Source organism: Ranitomeya imitator, chromosome 6, assembly GCF_032444005.1.
Source record: "Ranitomeya imitator isolate aRanImi1 chromosome 6, aRanImi1.pri, whole genome shotgun sequence".
Lineage (NCBI taxonomy): Eukaryota > Metazoa > Chordata > Amphibia > Anura > Dendrobatidae > Ranitomeya > Ranitomeya imitator.
This window is the reverse complement of record NC_091287.1, coordinates 80537069-80562931: the sequence shown is the minus strand read 5'-3', so window position 1 is coordinate 80562931 and position 25863 is coordinate 80537069. Positions and strand designations below refer to the sequence as shown.

The following is a 25863-nucleotide window of genomic DNA, read 5'->3' as shown; positions in this document are numbered from 1 at the left end:
AACTAGTCATGACGTTTCTAAAGTAAAATTAAAAAAGAAACTTTTCTTCCCCCACTCATCCTGGGCAAACTTTCCACCAGTCCTCCCAGTCTTTGTTTACAAGTGGTCAACAGATTACTGCTGCCGTCCATTAGTTCTGTACCATATTGACATAAATGGTCCAAACATAGTTTATAGATATTTAGCCCCTTCACCCCGAAGCCTGTTTGCACCTTCTTGATCGGGCCAATTTTTACAATTGTGACCACTGTCAATTTAGGAGGTCATAACTCTAGAACAATTGAATGGATCCCACTGATTCTGAGACTGTTTTCTCATGACATATTGTACTTCATGATAGTTAACCTACTCAGAAGTGAATATTAAAAATTCGAATAACCAGTACTTTAAAATATATTTATAGAATAAAATTAAAAGCAAAGAGAAACTTCAATAGACATCACCATATATATCATAGTACAAAAGAATTATACATTATTGGGAACACAGATCCAATATTATATACAAACATAATGGCTAAATGACCCTTAAAATCATACAAAGTGCAAATATAGCAGTCAGCCTATCCAGGCTGCATAAAGTGCATAAATAGTATGCAAAAAGGTATAAATACCAATGTATTAGTGATCCGTGACTCCCAAGGACTCCAGCGCCAACGTACGTTTCGCCATCATGGCTTTTTCAAGGAGTGTTCATGATAGTTGTAACATTTCTTTGATATGACTTGCGTTTATTTGTGAAACAAAAATGGAAATTGGGTGAAAATGTCGCAATTTTAAAACTTTTAATATTTATGCCCTTACATCAGAGAGTCATATCGCCCAAAATAATTAATAAATAACATGTCCCACATGTCTACTTTACATCAGCACAATTTTTGAAAGATATTTTTTTGTTAAGAAGTTATAAGGGTTAACAGTTGACCAGCGATTTCTCATTTTTACAACAAAATTTACGAAACAATTTTTTGTAGGGACCACCTCAAATTTGAAATGAGTTTGAGGGGTTTATCTGATAGAAAATACCCAAAAGTGGCATTCTAAAAACTGCACCCCTCAAGGTACTCAAAATGACATTTAAGAAGTTTGTTAACTCTTCAGGTGCTTCACAGAAATTTTTGGAATGTGGAAGGAAAAAATAAACGTTTACTTTTTTTTCACAAAAATTTTACTGTTTTAACCAGTTTTTTAATTCTCAAGGGTAACATTAGAAAATAGACCATGTAATTTGTTGTGCAATTTCTCTAGAGTGCACCGATACACCATATGTGGGGGAAATCTACTGTTTGGGCGCACGGCAGGACTCGGAAGGGAAGGAGCGCCATCTGACTTTTTTAATGTAAAATTTCCTGGAATAATTAGCAGATGCCATGTCACGTTTGGAGAGCCCCTGATGTGTCTAAATAGTGGAAACCCCCTTAAGTGACACCATTTTAGAAACTATACCCCTTAGGCAACTTATCTAGATGTGTATTGAGCACCTTGAACCCACAGGTACTTCACAGAAGTTTATAACGTTAAGCCGTGAAATAGAAAAATCACATATTTTCCCACAAAAATCTTTTTTAGCTCCAAATTTTGTATTTTCACAAGGGTAACAGGAGAAAATGGACCCCAAAATTTGTTTTGCAATTTCTCTTGAGTACACCGATAGCCATATGTCATCGAAAACTAATTTTGAAGCACAGTGCAAAGCTCAGAATGGAAGAAACGCCATATTACAGTGCAGATTTTGCTGCACTTGTTTGACGGTGCCATGTTACATTGGTAGAGTCCCTGAGGTGACAACACAGCACAACCCCCCATATGTGACCCCATTTTACAAACTAAGCCTCTCAATGAATTCATCTAGGGGTGCAGTGATTATTTTGACTCCACAGGTGTGTCACAGACTTTTATACCAGTAAGCAGTAAAGATAACATAATTTGCATTTTTACCACCAAGATTGCATGTTAGCCCCAAGTTTTCCATTTTCATACTGAGAAATGGGTAAAAATGGCACCAAAATTCGTCCCATATGGAGAGACCTGGGAGGAACAGAGCACTATTCCTGGAAAGCAGATTTTCCTAGAATAGTTTGCAGATTCCATATAAAGAGCCCCTACGTGCTAGAAAATCAGAATTCCCCCTCAAGTGACCCCATTTTGGAAATTATAACCATTTGGGAATTTATCTACAAATGTAGTGATGATTTTGACTCCATGGACGTTTTCCAGAAACAAGCAGCAGTGGATGTTGCTGATAGAAAATTGCAAACTGCCGTTGTAGTGACCAGTACATTATGCCTAGCTTATGCTTATGGAGACACACACCTGTAAATTTAGCGGGCCTCTTCTTCACTACAAACATGTGGGCGCTAAGTGTGGTTTAGGCCCACTGGGGCTCAGAAAGGAGGGAAGCATTTGGATTTGGGAACAGAGAATTTGTTGAATTTCTATTGGGGGGTGAGGAGCCATTTTGCTTTTCAAGAGCATTTATGCTACCAGTATCATGAAAGCCCCTATATTTCCGTTAACAGATGACGGACCTGAGTGAGGGCTTTTTTTTGAGGATTAAGTTGAAGCTTTTATTGGGAACATATTACATAGCATTTATGATCAAATTTATCCGGCGCTCTATGCTGAGCACTTACATCGGGGTTTCCATCTAAATTTCCGAGTGATGTGACAGATGAAACCCTCCGATGGATCCATTCATTATAATGAGGCAGCAGAGTTACTCTGGACTCTGTCTGGCCTCTGTTCCTTTTCAGAAGTGCACAAAACTCTCGACGACACTTTTATGCAATCCTAAAAAGATGGATACCAATGGATCACAGATCCTATGGCACCCGCAGTGCCTCCATCTGCCTCATTATATGAAATCTTCTGCTGGGGGTTCTTCCTCAGTCACGTATTTCAGAGATTCATACAGAAACCCTGATGTAAGCGCTCAGCGCAGAGCGCAGGATAAATGTGTGGGAAGCCTTACTCCGATATTAGGGAAGCAGAATTAAAAAATCAACAGCATGTGAAGAATTGACTTTATTTATTTTTTACGCCCCTCCTTGTGTGACAAGTGATTAGTCAACTGTATTCTTAGGATCGGTGCGATTACAGCAATACCACATTTATATTGGATTTTTATGTTTGGCAACTGTCACACACTCAAAAACACTTTTTATTGTGAAAATTAGTTTTTGCATCACCATATTTTGAGAACTATATTTTTTTCCATATTACAGCCGACAGAGTCATGTTATGGCTTGTTTTTTGCGGGTCAAGCTGGCATTTTTATTGGTACCATTGTCGGGCACATGACATTTTTTGATCGCTCTCTATTCTGATTTTTGGGAGACAGACTGAACAATAGCCAGTAATCCAGGAATTGCTTTTTTTTTTTTTTTATACCATTCCGCATGTGGTAAAATTGGTAAAGCCGCTTTATTCCTCGAGTCATTACGATTGCCCAATTTATATTTTTTTTTATGCTTTGGCGCTTTTACACAATAAAAACTATTTTACAGAAAAAAATAACTATTTTTTCATCGCTTTATTCTGAGAACTATAACTTTTTTATTTTTCCGCTGATGGAGCTGTATGACAGCTTGTCTTTTGCGGGACAAGATAACGTTTTCAGTGGTACCATTTTTATTTACATTTGTCTTTTTGATTGCATTTTGTGGCACTTTTTGTTTGACAGTATGATGATAAAGCATTGCTTTTAGCCTCGTTTTTTATTTATCTTTTCACGGTATTTACTGAAGGGGTTAACTAGTGGGATAGGTCGTTACAGGTGCGATGATACCAAATATGTGTACTTTTATTGTTAATTTTTTTCATTTACATAAATAAATGTATTTATTGCTAAAATATTTGTCTCTTTTTTATTTCTTTGGAGATTCTTTAAAATATTTTTACACTTTCTAATTTTTTTTAACTTTTTTACATTGCAACGCAGAGTATCAGATCTGCATCTAACAGACAGGGAAGGCGGTGTCTCAGGTCCTTCTCTCTGCAGGCACTGGGACGCCAGTTTCCCTGCAGGACTCGGAAGGATCCTGTGGCCATCTTTGGGCCAGGGCTGTCTATGGAGACCATCAGGACAACAAGATCGCATTGCGTTTTCCTGATGGAAGTGCACAGGGAGTCCGCTCCCTACGCGATGCTCCTCTATGTCGCTGTCACTACTGAAAGCAGCATCAGATGGGTTAAATACCGACGATTGGTGCTAGCACTGATCGTAGGTGCTGCATCGGGGTGTCAGTTGTCACATACAGCTGACACCAGCACCCGATTGCCACGGCGCTCAGTGTGAGGCCGCGCGATCATACCACCATACATATACTTCTAGTTGTGGGAATGCAGCTTCTGCAGCGCAGCATATGTACGGTGCATGTCGGAAGGGGTTAAGGGGGTTTTCCAACAAACAAAGTACATTTTAATTAATAGATTTAAGAATAAAAATAAGTTCCACAACTGCACAATTGGATATGTTTAAAAAAATGTTCCTGTGCTGAGATAATCTTATAAATGTTCCCCTACTGTCTACTGGGTAATTCTGCCGAGACACTGAGCAGCGCCTGCTACTGCTGCCCAGCGTCTTATTACCTATTACCTGTGTGATGGCACCGTGAGCATGAGAAAGTTCTCATGCTCACGGTGCTGTCAGAAAGGTCCTGGGAGTTCACAGCCAATGAACTCACTTCACCTATCTGATGTCAGCGCGAGTAAGCTACACTGTACCAATTGTATATGTCACTGACATCAGTATATCTATCTATTCCAAGTGTATTTACTGTATGCAATCCATTTATTCTATCCTGTCATGCCCTGCTGTATTTTACTGTACACTGCTGCTACAGTCTATTCAGTAGGACCATGAGCTGTGTATCCACCAGACTTCTGCACAAGAACACTGATGGTCCCAACACCATTTATAAGGCAAGAAATCCCGCTTATTAAACCTGACAGGGCACACATGTGAAGTGAAAACCATTCCCGGTGATTACGTCTTGAAGCTCACCAAGAGAATGCCAAGAGTGTGCATAGTAGTCATCAAAGCAAAAGGTGGCTACTTTGAAGAACCTAGAATATAAGACATAATTTCATTTGTTTCACACTTTTTTGTTAAGTATATAATTCCGCATGTGTTAATTCATAGTTTTGGTGCCTTCAGTGTGAATGTCCAGTTTTCATAGTCATGAAAATACAGAAAATTTAAATGAGAAGGTGTGTCCAAACTTTTGGTCTGTACTCTATATATAATGAAAGCTGCCAATTCATCCAATGCATACAGTAAAATCACAGAGTAACAGGTTAGAATAGAATAGATATACACACATAGAATAGATGTAAAGATGTCACTGACATACAGTTGTGCTCAAAAGTTTACATACCCCGGCAGAATTTTTGCTTTCCTTGCCTTTTTTCAGAGAATATTAGTGGTTGGGTGAAACCATTTATTGTCAAACTACTGTGTTTTCTCTTTTTAAATCATAATGACAACCAAAACATCCAAATGACCTGTTAAAAAGTTCACATACCCCATTTCTTAATGACAGAGGGGATGACAGCCCCTCTGCCTTTGGATTGGAGATCCCGTGGCATGATGTGGGGTCCTGCTTGTTGCCATGATGACCCAATGTCGTCATAGTAACATAGTAACATAGTTAGTAAGGCCAAAAAAAGACATTTGTCCATCCAGTTCAGCCTATATTCCATCATAATAAATCCCCAGATCTATGTCCTTCTACAGAACCTAATAATTGTATGATACAATATTGTTCTGCTCCAGAAAGACATCCAGGCCTCTCTTGAACCCCTCGACTGAGTTTGCCATCACCACCTCCTCAGGCAAGCAATTCCAGATTCTCACTGCCCTAACAGTAAAGAATACTCTTCTATGTTGGTGGAAAAACCTTCTCTCTTCCAGACGCAAAGAATGCCCCCTTGTGCCCGTCACCTTCCTTGGTATAAACAGATCCTCAGCGAGATATTTGTATTGTCCCCTTATATACTTATACATGGTTATTAGATTGCCCCTCAGTCGTCTTTTTTTCTAGACTAAATAATCCTAATTTTGCTAATCTATCTGGGTATTGTAGTTCTCCCATCCCCTTTATTAATTTTTGTTGCCCTCCTTTGTACTCTCTCTAGTTCCATTATATCCTTCCTGAGCACCGGTGCCCAAAACTGTACACAGTACTCCATGTGCGGTCTAACTAGGGATTTGTACAGAGGCAGTATAATGCTCTCATCATGTGTATCCAGACCTCTTTTTAATGCACCCCATGATCCTGTTTGCCTTGGCAGCTGCTGCCTGGCACTGGCTGCTCCAGGTAAGTTTATCATTAACTAGGATCCCCTAGTTAATGTCATGACGACATCCAGGTCACCAGAGCTAGTAACGTTGCTTGATCAGGCAGTGCATGATCAGTAACTTTCCCTGTAAGTGCAGAGCTGACAGTTTGCACAGTATGGGGATGCTCCAACATCCAGCTCTCCATGCATGTGTTCTGACTTTCACATAGCCACGACACATGCAGCTGTGGCACTGAACAGCTGATTATGGGGAGCGGTCCAGGTATCCAGGTTCCCGAGGCAGCTATTTGGAATTTGCTATAGTTATAGTCAACACTAGCCCTCACATGACTCTGGGCCAAAATAAATAAAAATTATAGCTCTCAAAGTATGGTAATGCAAAAACTATTTTTTGCAATAAAAAGTGTCTTTTAGTGTGTGACAGCAGCCACTCATAAAAATCCAATATAAATCTGGTATCACTGTAATTGCACCGACCCTAAGAATAAAGTCGCCGTGAGGTACGGCGTAAAAAATCAATAAAACCAAATCTTCACCTGCTGTTGATTTTTTCATTCTGCCTCCCAAAGATCACAGTAAGGCTCAGCGCATATTTATTCTAGGCTATGCGCTGAGTGCTTACATCGGGTCTTTCATGTAAATCTTTGAAATACGTGATTCAGATGTGAATATAGGAGATTCCCTATAATGAGGCAAATGGAGGCACTGTGGACGCAATCTGACCTGTGATCCGGCAGTGTCGTCTTTTTAGGATTGAATAACAGTGCACCGCTAAACAGAGGCCATACGGAGTCCAGAGTAACTCTGCTGCCTCATTATAGTGAATGGATCCTTCTGGGGTTTCATCTGAATCATGTAACTCAGAGATTTAGATGGAAACCCCAAAGTAAGTGCTCAGCGTAGAGCTATGTATAACTGTGATCCCTAATGTTATGCAAAATGTTACCAATAAAAGCTTTAACTCTATCTCCACAAAAAAGCAAGCCCTCATTCAGGTCTGTCATCTGTTAATGGAAATATAGAGGGCTTCAACGTTACTGGTAGTACAAAGCCTCTGGAAAAGAAAAATGTCTCCATAACCCTTCAAAAGAAATTCAGCAAATTCTGCACTCGCAAATCCAAATGCCGCCTCCCTTCCGATCCCCACAGTGTACCTAATTCACATATAGCGTCCACATGTTTGATATTTCTGAAGCGATGAAAGCCCACCTAACTTACGGGTGCATGTCTCCAGAAGCACGGGCTGGGCATAACGTGTTGGTGACTTCAACGTACTGGTCACTACAGCGTACTGGTCACAATAACGACAGTTTGCAATTTTCACTTGGCAACATTCATTGTTGCTTGCTTCTGGAAAATACCCATGTAGTCAAATTTGTCACTACATCTGTAGGTAAATTCCCACAGAGGTATAATTTCCAAAATGGGGTCACTTGAGGGGGGATTCTGCTCTTTTATCAATTAGGGGCTCTGTATATGCAGTCCTCAAACTGTTCTAGGAAAATCTACGCTCCAGGAGGCAAATAGCGCTCCATTCCTCCCAAGTCTTTCCATATGGCTAAGTAGTACTGTAATAATACTTTTTTATTTATATAGTGCCAACATATTCCACAGCGCTTACTGTGGAGCCACATATTAGGTATTGCCACATTCAGTAGAAATTGTGGGACAAATAATGGTGCCATTTTTACCTACTTCTTGTGTGAACCAAAATTTTGGTGGTAAAAATGTAGTTATTTTTTCTTCACTGCCTAATGGTATAAAATTCTGTGACATACCCGTGGTGTCAATATGATCACTGCACCCCTAGATGAATTCATTGAGAGGTGTAGTTTGTAAATTGGGGTCACTTATGGGGGGTTCTGCTGTTCTGGCACCTCATAGGCTGTTTCAGTGGGTCACTGCACCTGCAAACCATAGCAGTAAAATCTGGCGCTCCTTGCTTTCTGAGCTCTGCACTGTGCCTGAAAAATATTTGCCAATTTACATGTAGGGTATTGGCGCATGCAGGAAAAAGTTGGTTTGTTGTAAAAAGAACTCATATTAGCCCTAAGAAAAATTAAATACTGTGGACTAAAACATAATTTTAGTAATAAAAATTAAAATGTATTCTTTCTTCACCGCTCAATGGTATAAAATTATGTGAGGCACATGTGGTGTCAATATGATCACTGCACCCCTAGATGAATTCATTGGGGAGTGTAGTTTCTAAATTAAGTTAACATATAGGGGGTTTCTGTTCTTCTGGCACCTCAGGGGCATTTGCAATGTTGTTAAGGGGAGAATGTATGGCATATGAAGATATACTTAAATCAAACCTATATGGATGCTTTGCTTAACATTAGACTCGTGTAGCTTTAAGGTTCTCTGATTCACTGTCATAAGACTAAATTCTGTTGATTACTCTGTACCAGGATGTACCAAGATCCATGTAAATCCCCTAGTCTTATCAAGAGAAAATGTATCTGCACGAAGGTGAATTGATCCCCAATAAAACCAAAGATAAGTAGAATGCGTGCATAGACAGATGTCAGCTTGACCCAAAGCAGCCATTAGGGCGATAATGGTACAGAAATAGACTAAAAGCAATAATCATTAGAATAATGGTCCAATAATAATAAATATAAAAACATAGAACATGTTATGATAAAAGTGACTTGTGATAATTATTATGTTGGAAAGACCTATGATATAATGTGCTGAGACTGCCCAATTTTTCCATAAAAAGAGCGGTCCGACCAATAAAGATCCAGAAGTCTTTGAGAGACAATTGCTTGCATTTGTGTCCTGATTTCTCCAGCCGTAATACCTCACACCCAATTTGGCAGCAGACAACTAAGATGAGAACACACGCATCCCGTGTGCCCTAACATTTGGCGCCCAACGTGGGGCTAGGACGAAAGTTAGAACCTGACCAGCCGCGAAGACGACCTCCAATCTTGGACCGGACCACTCGAGGGTGGAGAAGTGCACCTCCTATTAGGTAAGAAAATCATTACATCATCTTACCTATAACCCTCCAGTGTTTCTGTGCTGAGATAAAGGTCAGTCGGCTGTCAGACTCGGACATAGTGACCGTTCTGACAAGTCCTAGCACCAAAAACCCACCCTGGTCACGATTTCCTTAATTGTCTGCCTTATCTGTTTTGCCTCTCTGCTTTGCTGTTTTGTTTGTTTGCATATGTAGTACTACCTCTGCCAGCCTGAAAAAGATAGGGAGACGTACTGAGCAATTTCACTGTCACTCTGGTTCCGGTCCTGCTCTGAGCTTGACCGATGGTAGCAGAAGTCTGAACTGTGTCTCTCCCAGTGGGCAAGTGGGAGTAGCGGCTTGATTACTCTGAGTGATTTTACAACCTCTAAGTGGTTGGTGATTTCTTGCGGATGCCCACCGGAGATCACATGGCTATGGTGATGTTTTGGCTGCAGCGTAAGTTCATAGGTTTTATTCTATAAGGGTGGAAGGGTAATTACAATTACCATATTGATGTGACTGATTGATTGCTCTCTCCCTGTCTACCTAAAGTGTGTTCTGCCCAGGTTTTCTGCCTAGGCTTTTTATCTCTACAGATCAGGCTGGCATATAGATTGATAAATTGTGAAGTGTTTTGTTGTCAGGGATTCACAGTATCTGACATCAGTGCTAGTTTAAGCTGTCTTTTGTCTGTTTGTATGGTGTATGGTTTGCAGGCAGGAGGCGTACTAACATATGGTTAAAGTTTTGAATTCATTCTGTATATATATGTTGTGAGATTAGCGAATTAGTTAACCGGTTTTGTTTTGCATACTTTAGAATTGTAAAGTTAGTTGTTAAATGTGTTCATGTAGGAAGAGAATTCCTTGAATGGTAATTGCTTTTACTTGTACAGATATCTTTGGTAGTGTGAGATCCAAAGTCCATTGTTACTCATTAGTTAATGTTTGACTAACGTCACTGCATTTTTCTGTGAGATGGTTTTTGAAATGATTTTTGTTAAAGTGAAAGTGTTGTGGAAGCACATATTCTAGCAATTTATCTGGCATTTTTAGACTACGCATTTTCTGGGTATAGAAGAATTGTTAAATACCCTGGTGGTAATTGTTAGCTAACTTCCTATATCACTGTGTTCAAAATACTAGACATCACAATATCACTGAAGACCCCACTCTTTCCTTTGACATAAGGAGTACATACAGCTTTCACAGTCACATAGCCAACTGTTCAAAACCCCGTGGGAACTTGTCTCAAGAGATAGACACACATGTCCCTCAGACGCACTCAGAATTCAGATGATAGAATGGGTGGGAGTAGTCAGTCAACACACATAAGACAGACACGACTTATAGGGGAGCAGGGAAAGAAAACGCCTGTTAAGAAGAATCCTCCGACCCCAAAGGGGGGAGGATTAGATACGAAGGTATGGAAGAATGTGTTAATGAGTAGAGAGCAGGGTCCCAGGCTTAGATATTATGAAATTTTACAGGGCCCTGAAGCATTTTATAAGATGGTAAAGGAAGTCAGAAGACAGGCATGGAGAGAGGAATATGACAAGGATACTGAATTTTATGCCAAACAGGCGCCTACTGAAAATGTGTCAGTTGCAACATCTGCATTACAGTCATTGATACCGCCCATATACATTCCCGACGACTGGACATGTACCAGCTGTCAAATGCAGAATATCGTGAGACTTGTTCTGACTGTCAGATGACCAACCCAAATAGCCCTACCTTCTATCCAACTATATATGTAGACGGAATACCTTATGCTACATCTTGTCCGGCATCCACTATAGCTCCATTAATTAATGCAGTCCGTAAAAAGAATAATGAAGGAGAAGATGAACATGACATGGAGGTACATGATCAAGCAGAAGAGGGAAGACAGGAATCAACAGCTCAGACTGATAATCCACAGTATCCACCACTATATAGTGGGAGTACATCATCATCATCATCATCTTCTAAACCTCAAAGCTTACACTCTCGCACACAACCTACTCCAAACAAGGACTCCTGGAAATACCAGGAGACAGACACCCTAGTGAGCAGCTTGCCAGACCCAGTGCAACATCCCATGCCATTTTATAAAAGGATGCATCAAATACAAAAGGCACACTCTGTCTCATGGACAGATTTAGAAAGGCTCACTCAAATTGCAGCAGGATGTTCCCTTTGGCCAAGGATACAACTAGCCCTTGAGCCTGACAACCTCCATGTAGAATGGCTTGAGTCACGTATATCCGGAGAATATTTCCTCCGTAAGCTTTATGTCTGGGCTAAGAACCGCCTGCCAGCCCAGACCCCTACTCTCCAGGATGTCATGCAGGGGAAAGGAGAACCTGTGGATAGTTTCTTCCATCGATGTAATCAAAAGTTTCAGGATCTCAGATTTGAAATGCAAGTTAATCAATTAGAAGGAACTGTGATACCCACCACTACCAAGCTCCAGACCCTAATAGGGTATTGGCATACTGAATCTGCAATTCATGATAGTACGTATACCCTTACAGTCCACAAAAATACCCGAGAGAAGCGTAATCAGAAACATTGACTAAACCAGACCCAGACTTTCTCACGGATGCAGTAGTGCCTTTTGTGGGGGTGGATGATAACACACGGTACACTCCAAGGATCTACTACCAAAACTCCCAGGCCAGCATTCTGTTTCATAAGGATGAACTGTCACTTTCACAGGAGCAGTTTGCAGAAGTGTACTGTCTCTTCTCTTTACAGGACACACCTGTGGTGTCAGGAGCCCTGCTGCCATGGAAACTGCAATGCCCACCTTCCATTTCGTAATCTGCCGCCATTATACAACAACTGTAAATATAACTGGAACCCTGGAAGATGACACATCCCACTGAAGACAGGAAAGCAGCTGTTCAGCGCATACCTCTGACAGCCAAGCCAACACAGCTACAGTCCTTCATTGGACTAGTTTCCTGCCATCCCTGGAGCCTTGATGCCTCTACACATGCCTCAAGGACACTCTTTTCAGTTCATCTAAGGAAGCCATCGATGGGTTTGACATGCTAATCTGCACTCACATCCTCTCCTGCTCTATGACTGCCAGACTATAACAAACTGTTCTGCCTGTTTTGTCATGGAGAAGCAAGCCATGCAACTGTAGTCCTGACACAGCTTCAGGGAAGAAGACAACGCCCTCCTGGGTACTACTCTTAACCCAGTGGCCCGTGGAGTCCCAACCTGCATGAGAACCACGTTGCAACCCACCTGTACTGGACAAGGCTTCTGACATCATTATGGGTCACCAGTTGAAGATCCTGGCCCATAGCACCTGTCTGCCATAGCACCTGCTATGTCTGCAATGCCCTATTCTGCTCAAGGTCACTGTCTCCAGATGTGCTGTTCATAACCCAGCTACTCTCCTACCTCTGCCAAGGGGGGAGAGGGTGAAGATCACATCTCTGACACATCAGTGGAAGAGGTAGTCGACTCTGAAATGGCTCAACGCGATTGTCTCGCTGTCATGAGACAAGAAGACCTCTGGAAGATCCTGACCTGACGCTCTTTGTGGTTTGACCAAGGTATGCACACTGGCATAGCAGTAGTTACAGAAGATACCTGCTGCCAGTTTAGGGTTATACCTTTTCTAACTACAGTTGTCTATATGCAGACTAAGTTTATTGTTAAATAAGGCATGTGACTAAATTTGTTCTCAAGTTCCATCCATCCCAGATCCTGAGGACCTAGAAGGTGCCCACCAGATCCTGCCTGATGACTGACTCCTCATCACCAAGAGGTTCAAAACTAGAGATGACAGCCTGTTCCAAGTCCTGTCTACTACCACAGCAGTCCATGGGAAATTGTCAGGCTCAAAGTCCAGCCTATGAAGATGGAACTGGAGTCAGGAGCCCTGCTGCCATGGAAACTTCAATGCCCACCTTCCATTTCATAATCTGCCGCCATTATACAACAACTGGAAATATACCTGGAGCCCTGGAAGATGACACATCCCACTGAAGACAGGAAAGCAGCTGTTCAGTGCATACCTCTGACAGCCAAGCCAACACAGCTACAGTCCTTCATTGGACTAGTTTCCTGCCATCCCTGGAGCTTTGATGCCTCTACACATGCCTCAAGGACACTCTTTCCAGTTCATCCAAGGAAGCCATCGATGGGTTTGACATGCTAATCTGCACTCACATCCTCTTTTGCTCTAGGCCTGCAGACTATAACAAACTGTTCTGCCTGTTTTGTCATGGAGAAACAAGTCATGCAACTGGAGTCCTAACACAGCTTCATGGAAGAAGACAACGCCCTCCTGGGTACTACTCTTAACCCAGGAGCCCGTGCAGTCCCAACCTGCATGAGAACCGCGTTGCAACCCACCTGTACTGGACAAGGCTTCTGACATCATTATGGGTCACCAGTTGAAGATCCTGGCCCATAGCACCTGTCTGCCATAGCACCTGCTATGTCTGCAATGCCCTATTCTACTCAAGGTCACTGTCTCCAGATGTGCTGTTCATAACCCAGCTACTCTCCTTCCTCTGCCAAGGGGGGAGAGGGTGAAGATCACATCTCTGACACATCAGTGGAAGAGGTAGTCGACTCTGAAATGGCTCAACGTGATTGTCTCGCTGTCATGAGACAAGAAGACCTCTGGAAGATCCTGACCTAACGCTCTTTGTGATTTGACCAAGGTATGCACACTGGTATAGCAGCAGTTACAGAAGATACCTACTGCCAGCAAAACCGCTGCCTCCACCCAAAGGCAGGACTGCGGGCCTTGATAGAAGCATGCTACAGGTCCATTCAACACACAGCCACGACCAATCTGGAGGGAAAAAGACTTCATCATGGCTAATGCAACACCGGTCAGAGACAGCCAAAGCCATACAAGAACGAATGGAGTCCTTGTTAATGCCTGGAAGAGTTGCGGTGGTAAAAGGTGAAGACGCACACACACTGGAGACACCTCAGGGGAAGCAGTGGGCAGCAGACTAACTGAAGCAACAGCAAAAGAAGCAGCAATGATACTACTTGACACAGAAACATCTCATGTGTACTCTAATAAGGATCCAGAAACGGAGGAAAAAGGGCTATCCCTGGAAAAAGATGTCCTAACTTTCCAGAAGCAAGCATCCAAAGAAGAGAAGAAGAAGAAAAGGGACCAAGATGGAGCCACACTGATGAAACACGCCTAAGCATGAACAAGGGAAATTGAAAGCCTCGAACAAATGACCCTACATACTTAATGCTAGACAGGAAACAGTGGAGCTATAGCATAAGGAGTTTTAGTCTTTCCCTTAGGTCCCACATACGCATGTACACACACACACTAGCAGGTCCTACAAACTCAGCACTATAAGATCCTAGTAATATTCCCAGTTTAGGGTTATACCTTTTCTAACTACAGTTGTCTATATGCAGACTAAGTTTATTGTTTAATAAGGCATGTGACTAAATTTGTTCTCAAGTTCCATCCTTTCCAGATCCTGAGGACCTAGAAGGTGCCCACCAGATCCTGCCTGATGACTGACTCCTCATCACCAAGAGGTTCAAACCTAGAGATGACAGCCCGTTCCAAGTCCTGTCTACTACCACAGCAGTCCATGGGAAATTGTCAGGCTCAAAGTCCAGCCTATGAAGATGGAACTGGAGTCAGGAGCCATGCTGCCATGGAAACTGCAATGCCCACCTTCCATTTCATAATCTGCTGCCATTATACAACAACTGGAAATATACCTGGAGCCCTGGAAGATGACACATCCCACTGAAGACAGGAAAGCAGCTGTTCAGCGCATACCTCTGACAGCCAAGCCAACACAGCTACAGTCCTTCATTGGACTAGTTTCCTGCCATCCCTGGAGCCTTGATGCCTCTCACACCTAGAGATGACAGCCCATTCCAAGTCCTGTCTACTACCACAGCAGTCCATGGGTCCATGCTTCCCACTGCAAGGAGATGCCAGATCCAGAATCCAGTGGCGGCTGCCACTCTTCATCCGTCTGACACTTATCCTTCACCTAGTCCAAGGGGTAGCCAGTCACCAAGGGGTAGTCACTCATGAGGAGGGTATAGTGACATTTTGGTATAATATCTCCACCCCAAGAGTAACATATCAATTTGACTATTGCCTCATAGTAGAATGCCCAGGCCCCAAGGCACAGTTTGACATCTGGCTAAACACACAATTCATCTGTGTCACCACTGCTGAAACAGGGGAAGGTTCAAACTGTGAGAATTGGTCACTTGTTGGGTGGCACACTGGTGAAAGTGACTGGGGACAACAACCAGTCCAGGCCCTGCAATGCAGAGACAAATGGGGAATCAGCCTATTAACCCACATGACACTGTCCAAAGCCCCATTTAAGGGCCAGAGGGGCCTTCCAGATTCAATACTCCACATCCCTGCCACTCATTGCCCCAAGGAGGGATGCATAGTCCTGTACCTTACCATTGACAACCCCTCAGAGAATGACCAAGGGTTATATGTACTAGGCTCAAGTACTAAACTTGGGAGGCAGAATGGTGGCACAAAAGGTAAATTTTGGCTAAGAAGCATAGTTACCAGTGGGGGCACACAATGGGTACCTGATAGATTCAAAGCCAGGAACAAGACAGCAGTTGGGCTACCTACCATTCCCATAAATAAGAACATACAGTGGATAAACTACCTATACTATAATCAACAACGGTTTATAAAATACACTAGGGATACCATAAAGGCACTTATTGACCCATTAAGTTTGCAATAGCTATTCTATCTGTTTTAACTGTATTAAGCCTTAATTCTCTACCTGCATAGCTACATGCCTTAAGAAAATGATGAAGAGGACCATGGAAACCAAAGGGATAACTACCATACAAGCTGATTTCAAAGATCCCCTAGATGAAAGAAGCTGCTGTGAAAATCATGAGAGGATCCACATCCCCCGGAATATGTCTACCTGAAGCACACCAATAGGGAAAGACCAGGATCTGACTTCCTCCTTAGGAGGGGGTCCATCTACTAGAGATGGGCCGTCTCGTGTATACGGTGAAAATTAGTTAGTTAGGGTCCAGCATTTTGAGTCAGGTAGGCCAGGAGGACAGATCGATAGGTTCGACGAGATCAGAGTTTTGATTTTGCATATCTCCAAAGGGGGGACTGTTAAGGGGAGAATGTATGGCATATGAAGATATACTTAAATCAAACCTATATGGACGCTTTGCTTAACATTAGACTCGTGTAGCTTTAAGGTTCTCTGATTCACTGTCATAAGACTAAATTCTGTTGATTACTCTGTACCAGGATGTACCAAGATCCGTGTAAATCCCCTAGTCTTATCGAGAGTAAATGTATCTGCACGAAGGTGAATTGATCCCCAATAAAACCAAAGATAAGTAGAATGCATGCATAGACAGATGTCAGCTTGACCCAAAGCAGCCATTAGGGTGATAATGCTACAGAAATAGACTAAAAGCAGTAATCATTAGAATAATGGTACAATAATAATAAAGATAAAAACATAGAACATGTTATGATCAAAGTGACTTGTGATTATTATGTTGGAAAGACCTATGATGTAATGTGCTGAGACTGCCCAATTTTTCCATAAAAAGAGCGGACCAATAAAGATCCAGAAGTCTTTGAGAGACAATTGCTTGCATTTGTGTCCTGATTTCTCCGGCCGTAATATCTCACATCCAATTTGGCAGCAGACAACTAAGATGAGAACACACGCATCCCGTGTGCCCTAACATGTGACATAGTACCCTCAAACATTCCAGCAAAATCTGAACTCCAATATGCCACCTCTTCCGTTCTGAGCTATGTATTGTGCCTCAAAATTAGTATTCCCCCACATATGGGGTACTGGCATACTCAGGATAAATTGCATAACAAATTGTATTGTGCAGTTTCTCCTGTTACCCTTATGAAAATGCAAAATTTGGTGCTAAAATAACATTTTTGTGGATAAAAATGTGATTTTATTATTTTCATAGCACAACGTTATAAACTTCTGTGAAGCATCTGGGGGTTCAAGGTATTCACCACACATCTAAATACATTCCGTAAGAGGTCTAGTTTCCAAAATGGGGTCACTTTTTTGGGGTTTCCTATGCTTAGGCACATCAGGAGCTCTCTAAATAGGACATGACGTCCGCTAATGATTCCAGGAAATTTTACATTCAAAAAGTCAAATGGCGCTTCTTCGCTTCCAAGCTCTGCTATGCACCGAAACAATGGTTTCCTTCCTCATATGGGGTATCGGCATGCTCAGGAAAAATTACACAACAAATGTTGTGGTATATTTTTTCCTGTTACCCTTGTCAAATTGAAAAATGTATCTTAAGTAAATTTTTTGGGAAAAAAGTTAAATGTTCCTTTTTTCACATTTCAAAAATTCGTGTGAAGCACCTGAATGTTTAATAAGCTTCTTGAATGTGGTTTTGAGCACCTTGAGGGGTGCAATTTTTAGAATGATTTCACTTTTGAGCATTTTCTATCGTAAACACCCCTCAAAGTTACATCAAATGTGATGTGGTCCATAAAAAATGGTTTTGTAAATTTTGTTTAAAAAATGAAAAATCGCTGGTCAACTTTTAACCCTCATAACATCCTAACAAAAAAATGTTGGTTCCAAAATTGTGCTGATATAAAGTAGACATGTGGGAAATGTTTCTTATCAACTATTTGACATATCTCAGTGATTTAAGGGCATGAAAATTCAAAGTTGGAAAATTGCGAAATTTTCCAAATTTTCGACAAATTTCTGTTTTCTTCATAAATAAATGCAAGTCTTATCACAGAATATGCAATATCCAGCAAGTTCTGTAGCCAGATAACTTATGCAGTGTAAAAAAACTTTTTTTGAATGGAAATAAATTGTAGGACTGTTCATGAGACTCTATGGATAAAGGCAAGAAGAGGTAAATATTTGTTATTACAGTATGCATTACCAATACTTTTATGTTAAAATGTTATTGATCGATTACTTTTAATGTGTCTTCTAGAATAAGTCAGGCAATTGCAATTACTGCAATACAAGTGGGGCAGTCTGAAGGTTTTACAATAGATTTTGGAAAAATAAAATTATCAGCTGAATGCATTTTTGAGCTGCTGGACAGAAGACCCCCTATTGACATCAACAGTGAAGAAGAAGCCGTTTTGGTAAATATATATTTGTCTTTTTATCATATTATGTAGTGCTTTAGGGACAGGGACTGACGTACATTAATACAATCATAAAAAGCAGTGTAATGTGTTATGGCAATATAAATGTGATAAAAATATGATGATCTTGGATGCTTTTGACCACCAAGGTGCTGGATTATCAAACACAATTGTAACTTTACTGGGTGGCTGGGATGCCCAAAGTTTCATAATAAGAGTTAAAAATGAGGTGTACTTTCGACAAGCAACATAAATTACTAGTACAGGCGGCTATCAGAAAGTTGCAAAACTTTGTAATGCATCTTATCAGAGAAATCAGCTTCCTTCCCCATTTATCAGACACCTCTTTCCCACCCACTGTCTCCTAAACGTGTCATTCACTATGAAAAAGCAGTTCAAGATCACCTTGCTTGTAGGAAACATACTGCAGATGTCATGTGACACAGCCCGTTATCCTCTAAGGCAGTGTTCCCCAAGTCCGGTTCTCAAGAGCCACCAACAGGTCATGTTTTCAGGATTTCCTTAGTATTGCACAGGTGATAATTGCATCACCTGGACAGGCAAGCATATATATGTGCAATACTAGGGAAATCCTCAAAACATGACCTGTTGGTGGCTCTTGAGGACCGGACTTGGGGAACACATGCTCTAAGGAGAGGGGAGTAGGGAGGAGAAAGGAGACACAGGGAAGGGAACATAAGAGAGAGGGATAGGCTTCTTTCACACTTCTGTTGTTCGGCGGCTGTCACAATGCGTTGTTGTGATGTATCAAAGGATGTCAGGAAAATAAAGAAAAACGGATCCAACGCATCCAGTTTCTTGACGGATCCTTCGAATGAGGAAGTGCCGAAAATTCGTAGGTATAAATTTCTGGGGAGAGAGAGAGAATATTTCCCCAGACTAGAAATTCCTTCCAGGCATGCTCAGAATAGAAAAACGCAATACGTCACAGGATTCCTACTTTTCATAGGGAACGACGCATCCTGCATCCATAGGCTGCCATTATAGCCAACGACGTATGCCGCAGGATGCGTCTTTGCATGTTTTTCCGACATTGACGAAAAACGTTTCATTGAAAGTTTTCTCCAGACGACGTGCTGTCAAATTGCGCAGGATCCAGTGCGTGACGAACAAAACGTGTGGCCATGCGTCGCAATACGTCGCTAATACAAGTCTATGGGAAAAAACGCCTTAGGCTTCTTTCACACTTCCGTTTTTACAATCTGCATCAGGATCCGTCAAAATGTTGAAATGACGGATCCTGTGCAGATTATAAAAAACGGGTGCACTGGGCCTGTTTTCTGATGGACCCGTCTGGGCTATGTGCACCTGTTGTGTATGCATCTTCGCAGTGGTTTTCCGCTGCGAAAACACATACACAACACAACCCAGGTTAAAAATAATAAAAAAAATAAAAAATCGCAATATTCTTACCTACCGATGCTCGCGATGCTCCCAGCAGCTGGCGTTCCCAGTAATGCCTTGCGTGCAATGACCTCTGATGACGTAGCGGTCTCGCGAGATCACGACGTCATCGGGTCATTTTGCAATGCATTAGTGGGAATGCTAGCTGCCGGGAGCATCGGTATTGCTGCGCGGGACGCCGAAAGGTAAGAATATTGCAATTTTTTTTACATTTTTTTAATTTTAACATTATATGCTGAATAGGCAGCATCAATAGTAAAAAGAGAGAGAGAGCAAGAGAGAATTTCCCTGACTGGAAATTCTTCCGGGCATGCTCAGTTTCAAAAGACGGAACCCGTCGCTGGATTCCTGCTTTTGACAGTCAGAAACAGTTCCTGCATTCATAGGTTTCCACTACAGCCAACGACGGGCAGCGCAGGATCCGTCGCTGAGCGATTTTCCGACGTGCAGAAAAAACTTTCCTCTGAACGTTTTCTCCGCCCGACGGACAGCAATTTTCCGACTGATCCAGCGCACAACGGATGAAAAGGATGGCCATCCATCACAATCCGTCGCTAATACAAGTTTATGGGAAAAAACAGGATCCAGCAGAAAAATTAGTTGGATCCTGTTTTTTCAAAAATAGATGGATTTCGACGGGAGCTCAAAGACGTAAGTGTGAAAGAATCCTTAGAAAAACATTGTGCAGAGCTCTGTTACAAGTGTTTTACCACAGTTAAGAGCCTGATCCAGATAAAGACAGTTCAGCTCTGCTGTATAAAGTCCTCAATGATGCTGCAGCTTGTCTCTGAGATAAAAAGTGAATGCATGACAGGTATATCCCTCTATTTGCTGTGATATGTATGGGAGAAGTCATGGCAGTTTGTCTCTTTCTCCTTAGCTCCCTGTGGAATACAAACTACATATAGAGCATACAGATTAGAAAACTGGTGAGGATGCAGAATATACAGGTGCATCTCATAAAATTAGAGTATCATCAAAAAGTTAATTTCTTTCAGTTCTTCAATACAATAAGTGAAACTCATATATAGGGTCATTACACACAGAGTGATCTATTTCAAGTGTTCATATCTGTTAATGTTGATGATTATGGCTTACAGCCAAAGAAAACTCAAAAGTCATTATCTCTGGAAATTAGAATACATTATAACACCAGCTTGTAAAATGATTTTAAAATCCGAAATGTTGGCCTACTGAACTGTATGTTCAGTAAATGCACTCAATACTTGGTTGGCGCTCCTTTTGCTCCTCTGGCCAATCAAGCACAGTGATACTGTTGTTTTTGTACCAGGTATTGATACTTTTGGCAGTGTGGACAGGTGACAAGTCCTAGAGAATGAAATTTCCATCTCCTAATAGCTTGTCGGCAGAGGGAAGCATGAAGTGCTCTAAAATTTTCTGGTAGACGGTTGTGCTGACTTTGGTCTTGATAAAACATAGTGGATCTACACCAGCAGATGACATACAGTTGTGTGTCAAAAAATAACTTGCTTTTCTCTTTTTTTTGTATGGACAATGCATTATATGTCATTTTTATGTTTTTTAATTTGGTGTCACTTACTAGGCTGTGTGTTTCAATAAAATCACTAGAGGACTAGAAGTCCCGTGCCATGTAGCCCTCCTGCTCTGTGTAACCTCGTCCGCACTACTGAGTAGTAGTTTTCTGTCAATGTAGAGTATACATAAAAAGCTGCTAATTAGATTTGTGGGTGAGGTAACATGGAGCTCAATATTCAGACCACTGATACATCTATAACAGAGAAAACAATGATTTTGTCAAAACTACACTATGCAGACCAGTAAGTGACACATCACTGGAATCAAGGTCTCTGTTCTTATATCATGCTGCTCACAGATTACCTTTAACCCCTTCATGACATATGATGAACTGCTATGTCATATGTTGGGTCCCTGAGTTTGATGTGGGCATAAATCATAACACACTGCTGGGTGGGATCTTGGCCTCTGCTACACGCAGGCGCGATATCAGTACATCAGCTGATGTGAGTTCCAGGGCAGCACACACGGCGCATGCCTGAAAAATGAGAGCACAGCGCAGGCACCGGTGACTTGAGGAAACAGAGGAGGCGGTGCACTGAGGGGATGATGGACGGCTGCGAGGCGGGTGAGTCAGGGGGAGAAAGCGTACCCCCCAGACTCAATACAGGTATGGTGCGCAATTTATAAATGTGAATATTAGGGATCAAAAACTAAAGACCCACCTTCACAATGCAGCCTTAGTGCTGCTGAAAGTGGCTCTTTTACTTTAATAGGCCCTGAGAGGATGACAGGTTCCCTTTAAGTAAAAAAAACCCCAACTATACATGTATAAAAAAAAACTGAAAAAAACAAAATTGGCTGAAGCAAGAAGCGGTAAATGGAAGTTTAACTATAGAAACTCAAATATTTTAACATAAATGGTAACAGATCATTTTCTGACTGTAGTGTCTAATATTCGATCATGTGCCTGCTGTAAATAACAGAACAGAAGCTCAGGCATAATGGTCATACACATTTTTTTTCACAGAACAGAGCACAAAATCTATAATGAGAAAATACAAAACACTTTTGAAAAAAAGTATGTATTTTAAAATCTGGGTTTGACTGATTAAAAAAAATCTAGTTGATACATTCCTTTTAATATTATCATATGTATTCAGAGAACTGAAAAATGCTGCACGTTAGAAATAAAGTGAACTTTACATTAAATCTGACAATCTATTTTTATTAAATGGTCCAGTTCTACAACAGAATAATTAATTCAATTTACGGTATAAATAAATTCTACAATTTAATATTATTATTTTTACTTTGTGTTCTGACATATTAGTTGGGATTCTTAAAATTTTATTTTTATTGAGCTGTAAACAGAGAGAAATATAACAATAAGGAAATTGATATACTTTACTATTAAATTTGCTTTCTGGGAAACATTTGCAATGTCAATTGATGATTTCAGATGACATTGAGAAAATCTAAAAAATTTGTCTAAGGGTAGTCTTGTAATTTTAAATTAAGACGAGCTAATGATTGTTTCTGACAGAAATAGCAAAATAATACAGATGAGCAAGACTTGGAACGTGAAACCAGATCCTTTCCATGTCCTTTGGTGTTGGTTGTGGCTGTGTTTCAGCTTACCCCGGAAACAAAATTTTAGCCTTCAAAAAAGCATCCATTCTCATGGCTTTTCATGTAAAAGGTCATGTTGTTACACCCTTCGAGGATTTACTAGATTAAGCACCATCTGAAAAAGACATTTTGTAATATTTGCAGTAGACAACCTGAGACTTTTAAATCCATTCATCCCCTGTGTATGTTATTCTCCATTTACCACTTTTTCCTCGTAAATATTCCTATTTCTCAAAAAAGGGTTGATCAAGATTTTAAAAAAATCATCTTTATTAAAATATTCACAAAACAGACAAAATGTTTATTGTTAGGGAACAGATATCTGTATATGTCATCACACTGTGACCCTGGTGCTTAATAGCTCATGTGGTTTAGGCTGCATGAATAAGCTAGCAGGTTTCATATCAATATCTATTCATAGGACAAGCCCTTTAAATTTATCCTTAAGGCCTCATCCAGATGCCCAAGTTTTTTCACGTACACAAAAAACTGGTGTATCATTGATGTTTTGGAGCCAAATGTCAGGCCAGTGAGTCTTACTTCTACAACAGCAACAATCTTTGATCAAATTATTAACCCCTTAACCTCCAAGGTTGGTTTGCATCTTAATGACGGGACCAATTTTTACAATTCTGACCACTGTCCCTTTATGAGGTTATAACTCTGGAACGCTTGCATGGATCCCAGTGATTCTGGCAATGTTTTCTCGTGACATATTGTACTTCATGACGGTGGTAAAATTTCCTTGACATTACTTGCATTTACGTATTTGTGAAAAAAATGGATATTTGGTGAAAATTTCACAAATTTCCAACTTTGAATTTTCATGCCCTTAAATCACAGAGATATGTCACACAAAATGCTTAATAAGTAACATTTCTCATATGCCTACTTTACATCAGCACAATTTTGGAACCAACTTTTTTTTGTTAGGGAGTTCTAAGGGTTAAAAGTTGACCAGCAATTTCTCATTTTTACAACACCATTTTTTTTAGGGACCACATCACATTTGAAGTCACTTTGAGGGGTCTATGACTGCACCCCTCAAGGTGCTCAAAATCACATTCAATAAGTTTATTAATCCTTCAGGTCACAGGAATTTTTGGAATGTTTAAAAAAAATGAACATTTAACTTTTTTTCACAAAAAATTTACTTCAGATCCAATTTGTTTTATTTTACCAAGGGTGACAGGAGAAATTGGACAGCAAAAGTTGTTGTGCAATTTGTCCTGAGTACGCTGATACCCCATATATGGGGGTAAACCACTGTTTGGGCGCATGGCAAAACTCAGAAGGAAAGGAGCGCCATTTGACTTTTCAATGCAAAATTGACTGGAATTGAGATAGGACACCATGTCGTGTTTGGAGAGCCCCTGATGTGCCTAAACAGTGAAATCCCCCCACAAGTGACACCATTTTGGAAAGTCAACTCCCTAAGGAACTTATCCAGATGTGTGGTGAGCACTTTGAACCCCCAAGTGCTTCACAGAAAATTATAATATAGAGCCGTAAAAACAAAAAATCATATTTTTTCAGAAAAATTATCTTTTTGCCCCCAATTTTTTATTTTCCCAAGGGTAATGGGAGAAATTAGACAACAAAAGTTGTTGTGCAATTTGTCCTGAGTACGATGATACCCCATAAGTGGGGGTAAGCCACTGTTTGGGCGCATGGCAGAGCTCAGAAGGGAAGGAGCTCCGATGACTTTTCAATGCAAAATTGACTGGAATTGAGATAAGATGCCATGTCACGTTTGGAGAGCCCCTGATGTGCCTAAACAGTGAAACCCCCGACAAGTGACACCATTTTGGAAAATAGACTCCCTAAAGAACTTATCTAGATGTGTGGTGAGCACTTTGAACCCCCAAGTGCTTCACAGGAGTTTATAATATAGAGCCGTAAAAATAAAAAATCATATTTTTTCACAAAAATGATTTTTTCGCCCCCAATTTTTTATTTCTCCAAGGGTAACAGGAGAAATTGGACCCCAAAAGTTGTTGTCCAATTTGTCTAGAGTACGCTGATACCCCATATGTGAGTGGAAACCACCGTTTAGGCACATGGCAGAGCTCGGAAGGGAAGGAGCGCCGTTTGGAGTGCAGACTTAGATGGAATGGTCTGCGGGCATCATGTTGCATTTGCAGGGCCCTGATGTACCTAAACAGTAGAAACCCCCAAGTGACCCCATTTTTAGAAACTAGACCCTCCAAGGAACTTATCTAGATGCATTGGGAGAACTTTAAACTCCCAAGTGTTTCACTACAGTTTATAGCGCAGAGCCGTGAAAATAAAAAATCTTTTTTTCCCACAAAAATTATTTTTTATCCCCCAGTTTTGTATTTTCCCAAGGGTAACAGGAGAAATTGGACCCCCAAAAGTTGTTGTCCAATTTGTCCTGGGTATGCTGATACCCCATATGTGGGGGGAGTGACCGTTTGGGCACATGGCAGAGCTTGGAAGGGAAGGAGCGACGTTTGGAATGCAGACTTAGATGGAATGGTCTGCCGGCATCATGTTGCGTTTACAGAGCCCATGATGTACCTAAACAGTAGAAATCCCCCACAAGTGACCCCATGTGGGAAACTAGACCCCCCAAGGAAGTTATGTAGATGTGTTGTGAGAACTTTGAACCCCTAAATGTTTTACTACAGATTATAACGCAGAGCCGTGAAAATAAAAAATCTATTTTTCACACAAAAATGATTTTTTAGTCCCCAAATTTTTATTTTCCCAAGGGAAACAACAGAAATTATACCCAAATAGTTGTTGTTGTCCAATTTGTCCTGAGTACGCTGATACCATATATGTTGGGGTAAACCCCTGTTTGGGCATACGGGAGAGCTTGGAAGGGAAGGAGCACTGTTTTACTTTTTCAACGCAGAATTGGCTGGAATTGAG

The 25863-nt window shown here is 41.0% G+C and overlaps 1 protein-coding gene across 4 annotated transcripts in view; it reads left to right on the top strand.

Annotated features, from left to right (window-relative positions):
• The window catches only part of LOC138641969 (ATP-dependent translocase ABCB1-like), a 434165-nt gene that overhangs the window by 393650 nt on the left and 14652 nt on the right, over positions 1-25863 (top strand). For all 4 annotated transcript variants that reach the window (XM_069729815.1, XM_069729814.1, XM_069729817.1 and 1 more), the window contains one exon: positions 18252-18408. In XM_069729815.1, coding sequence (XP_069585916.1) covers positions 18252-18408 — 157 coding nt within the window. The remainder of the gene's footprint in view (positions 1-18251; positions 18409-25863) is intronic.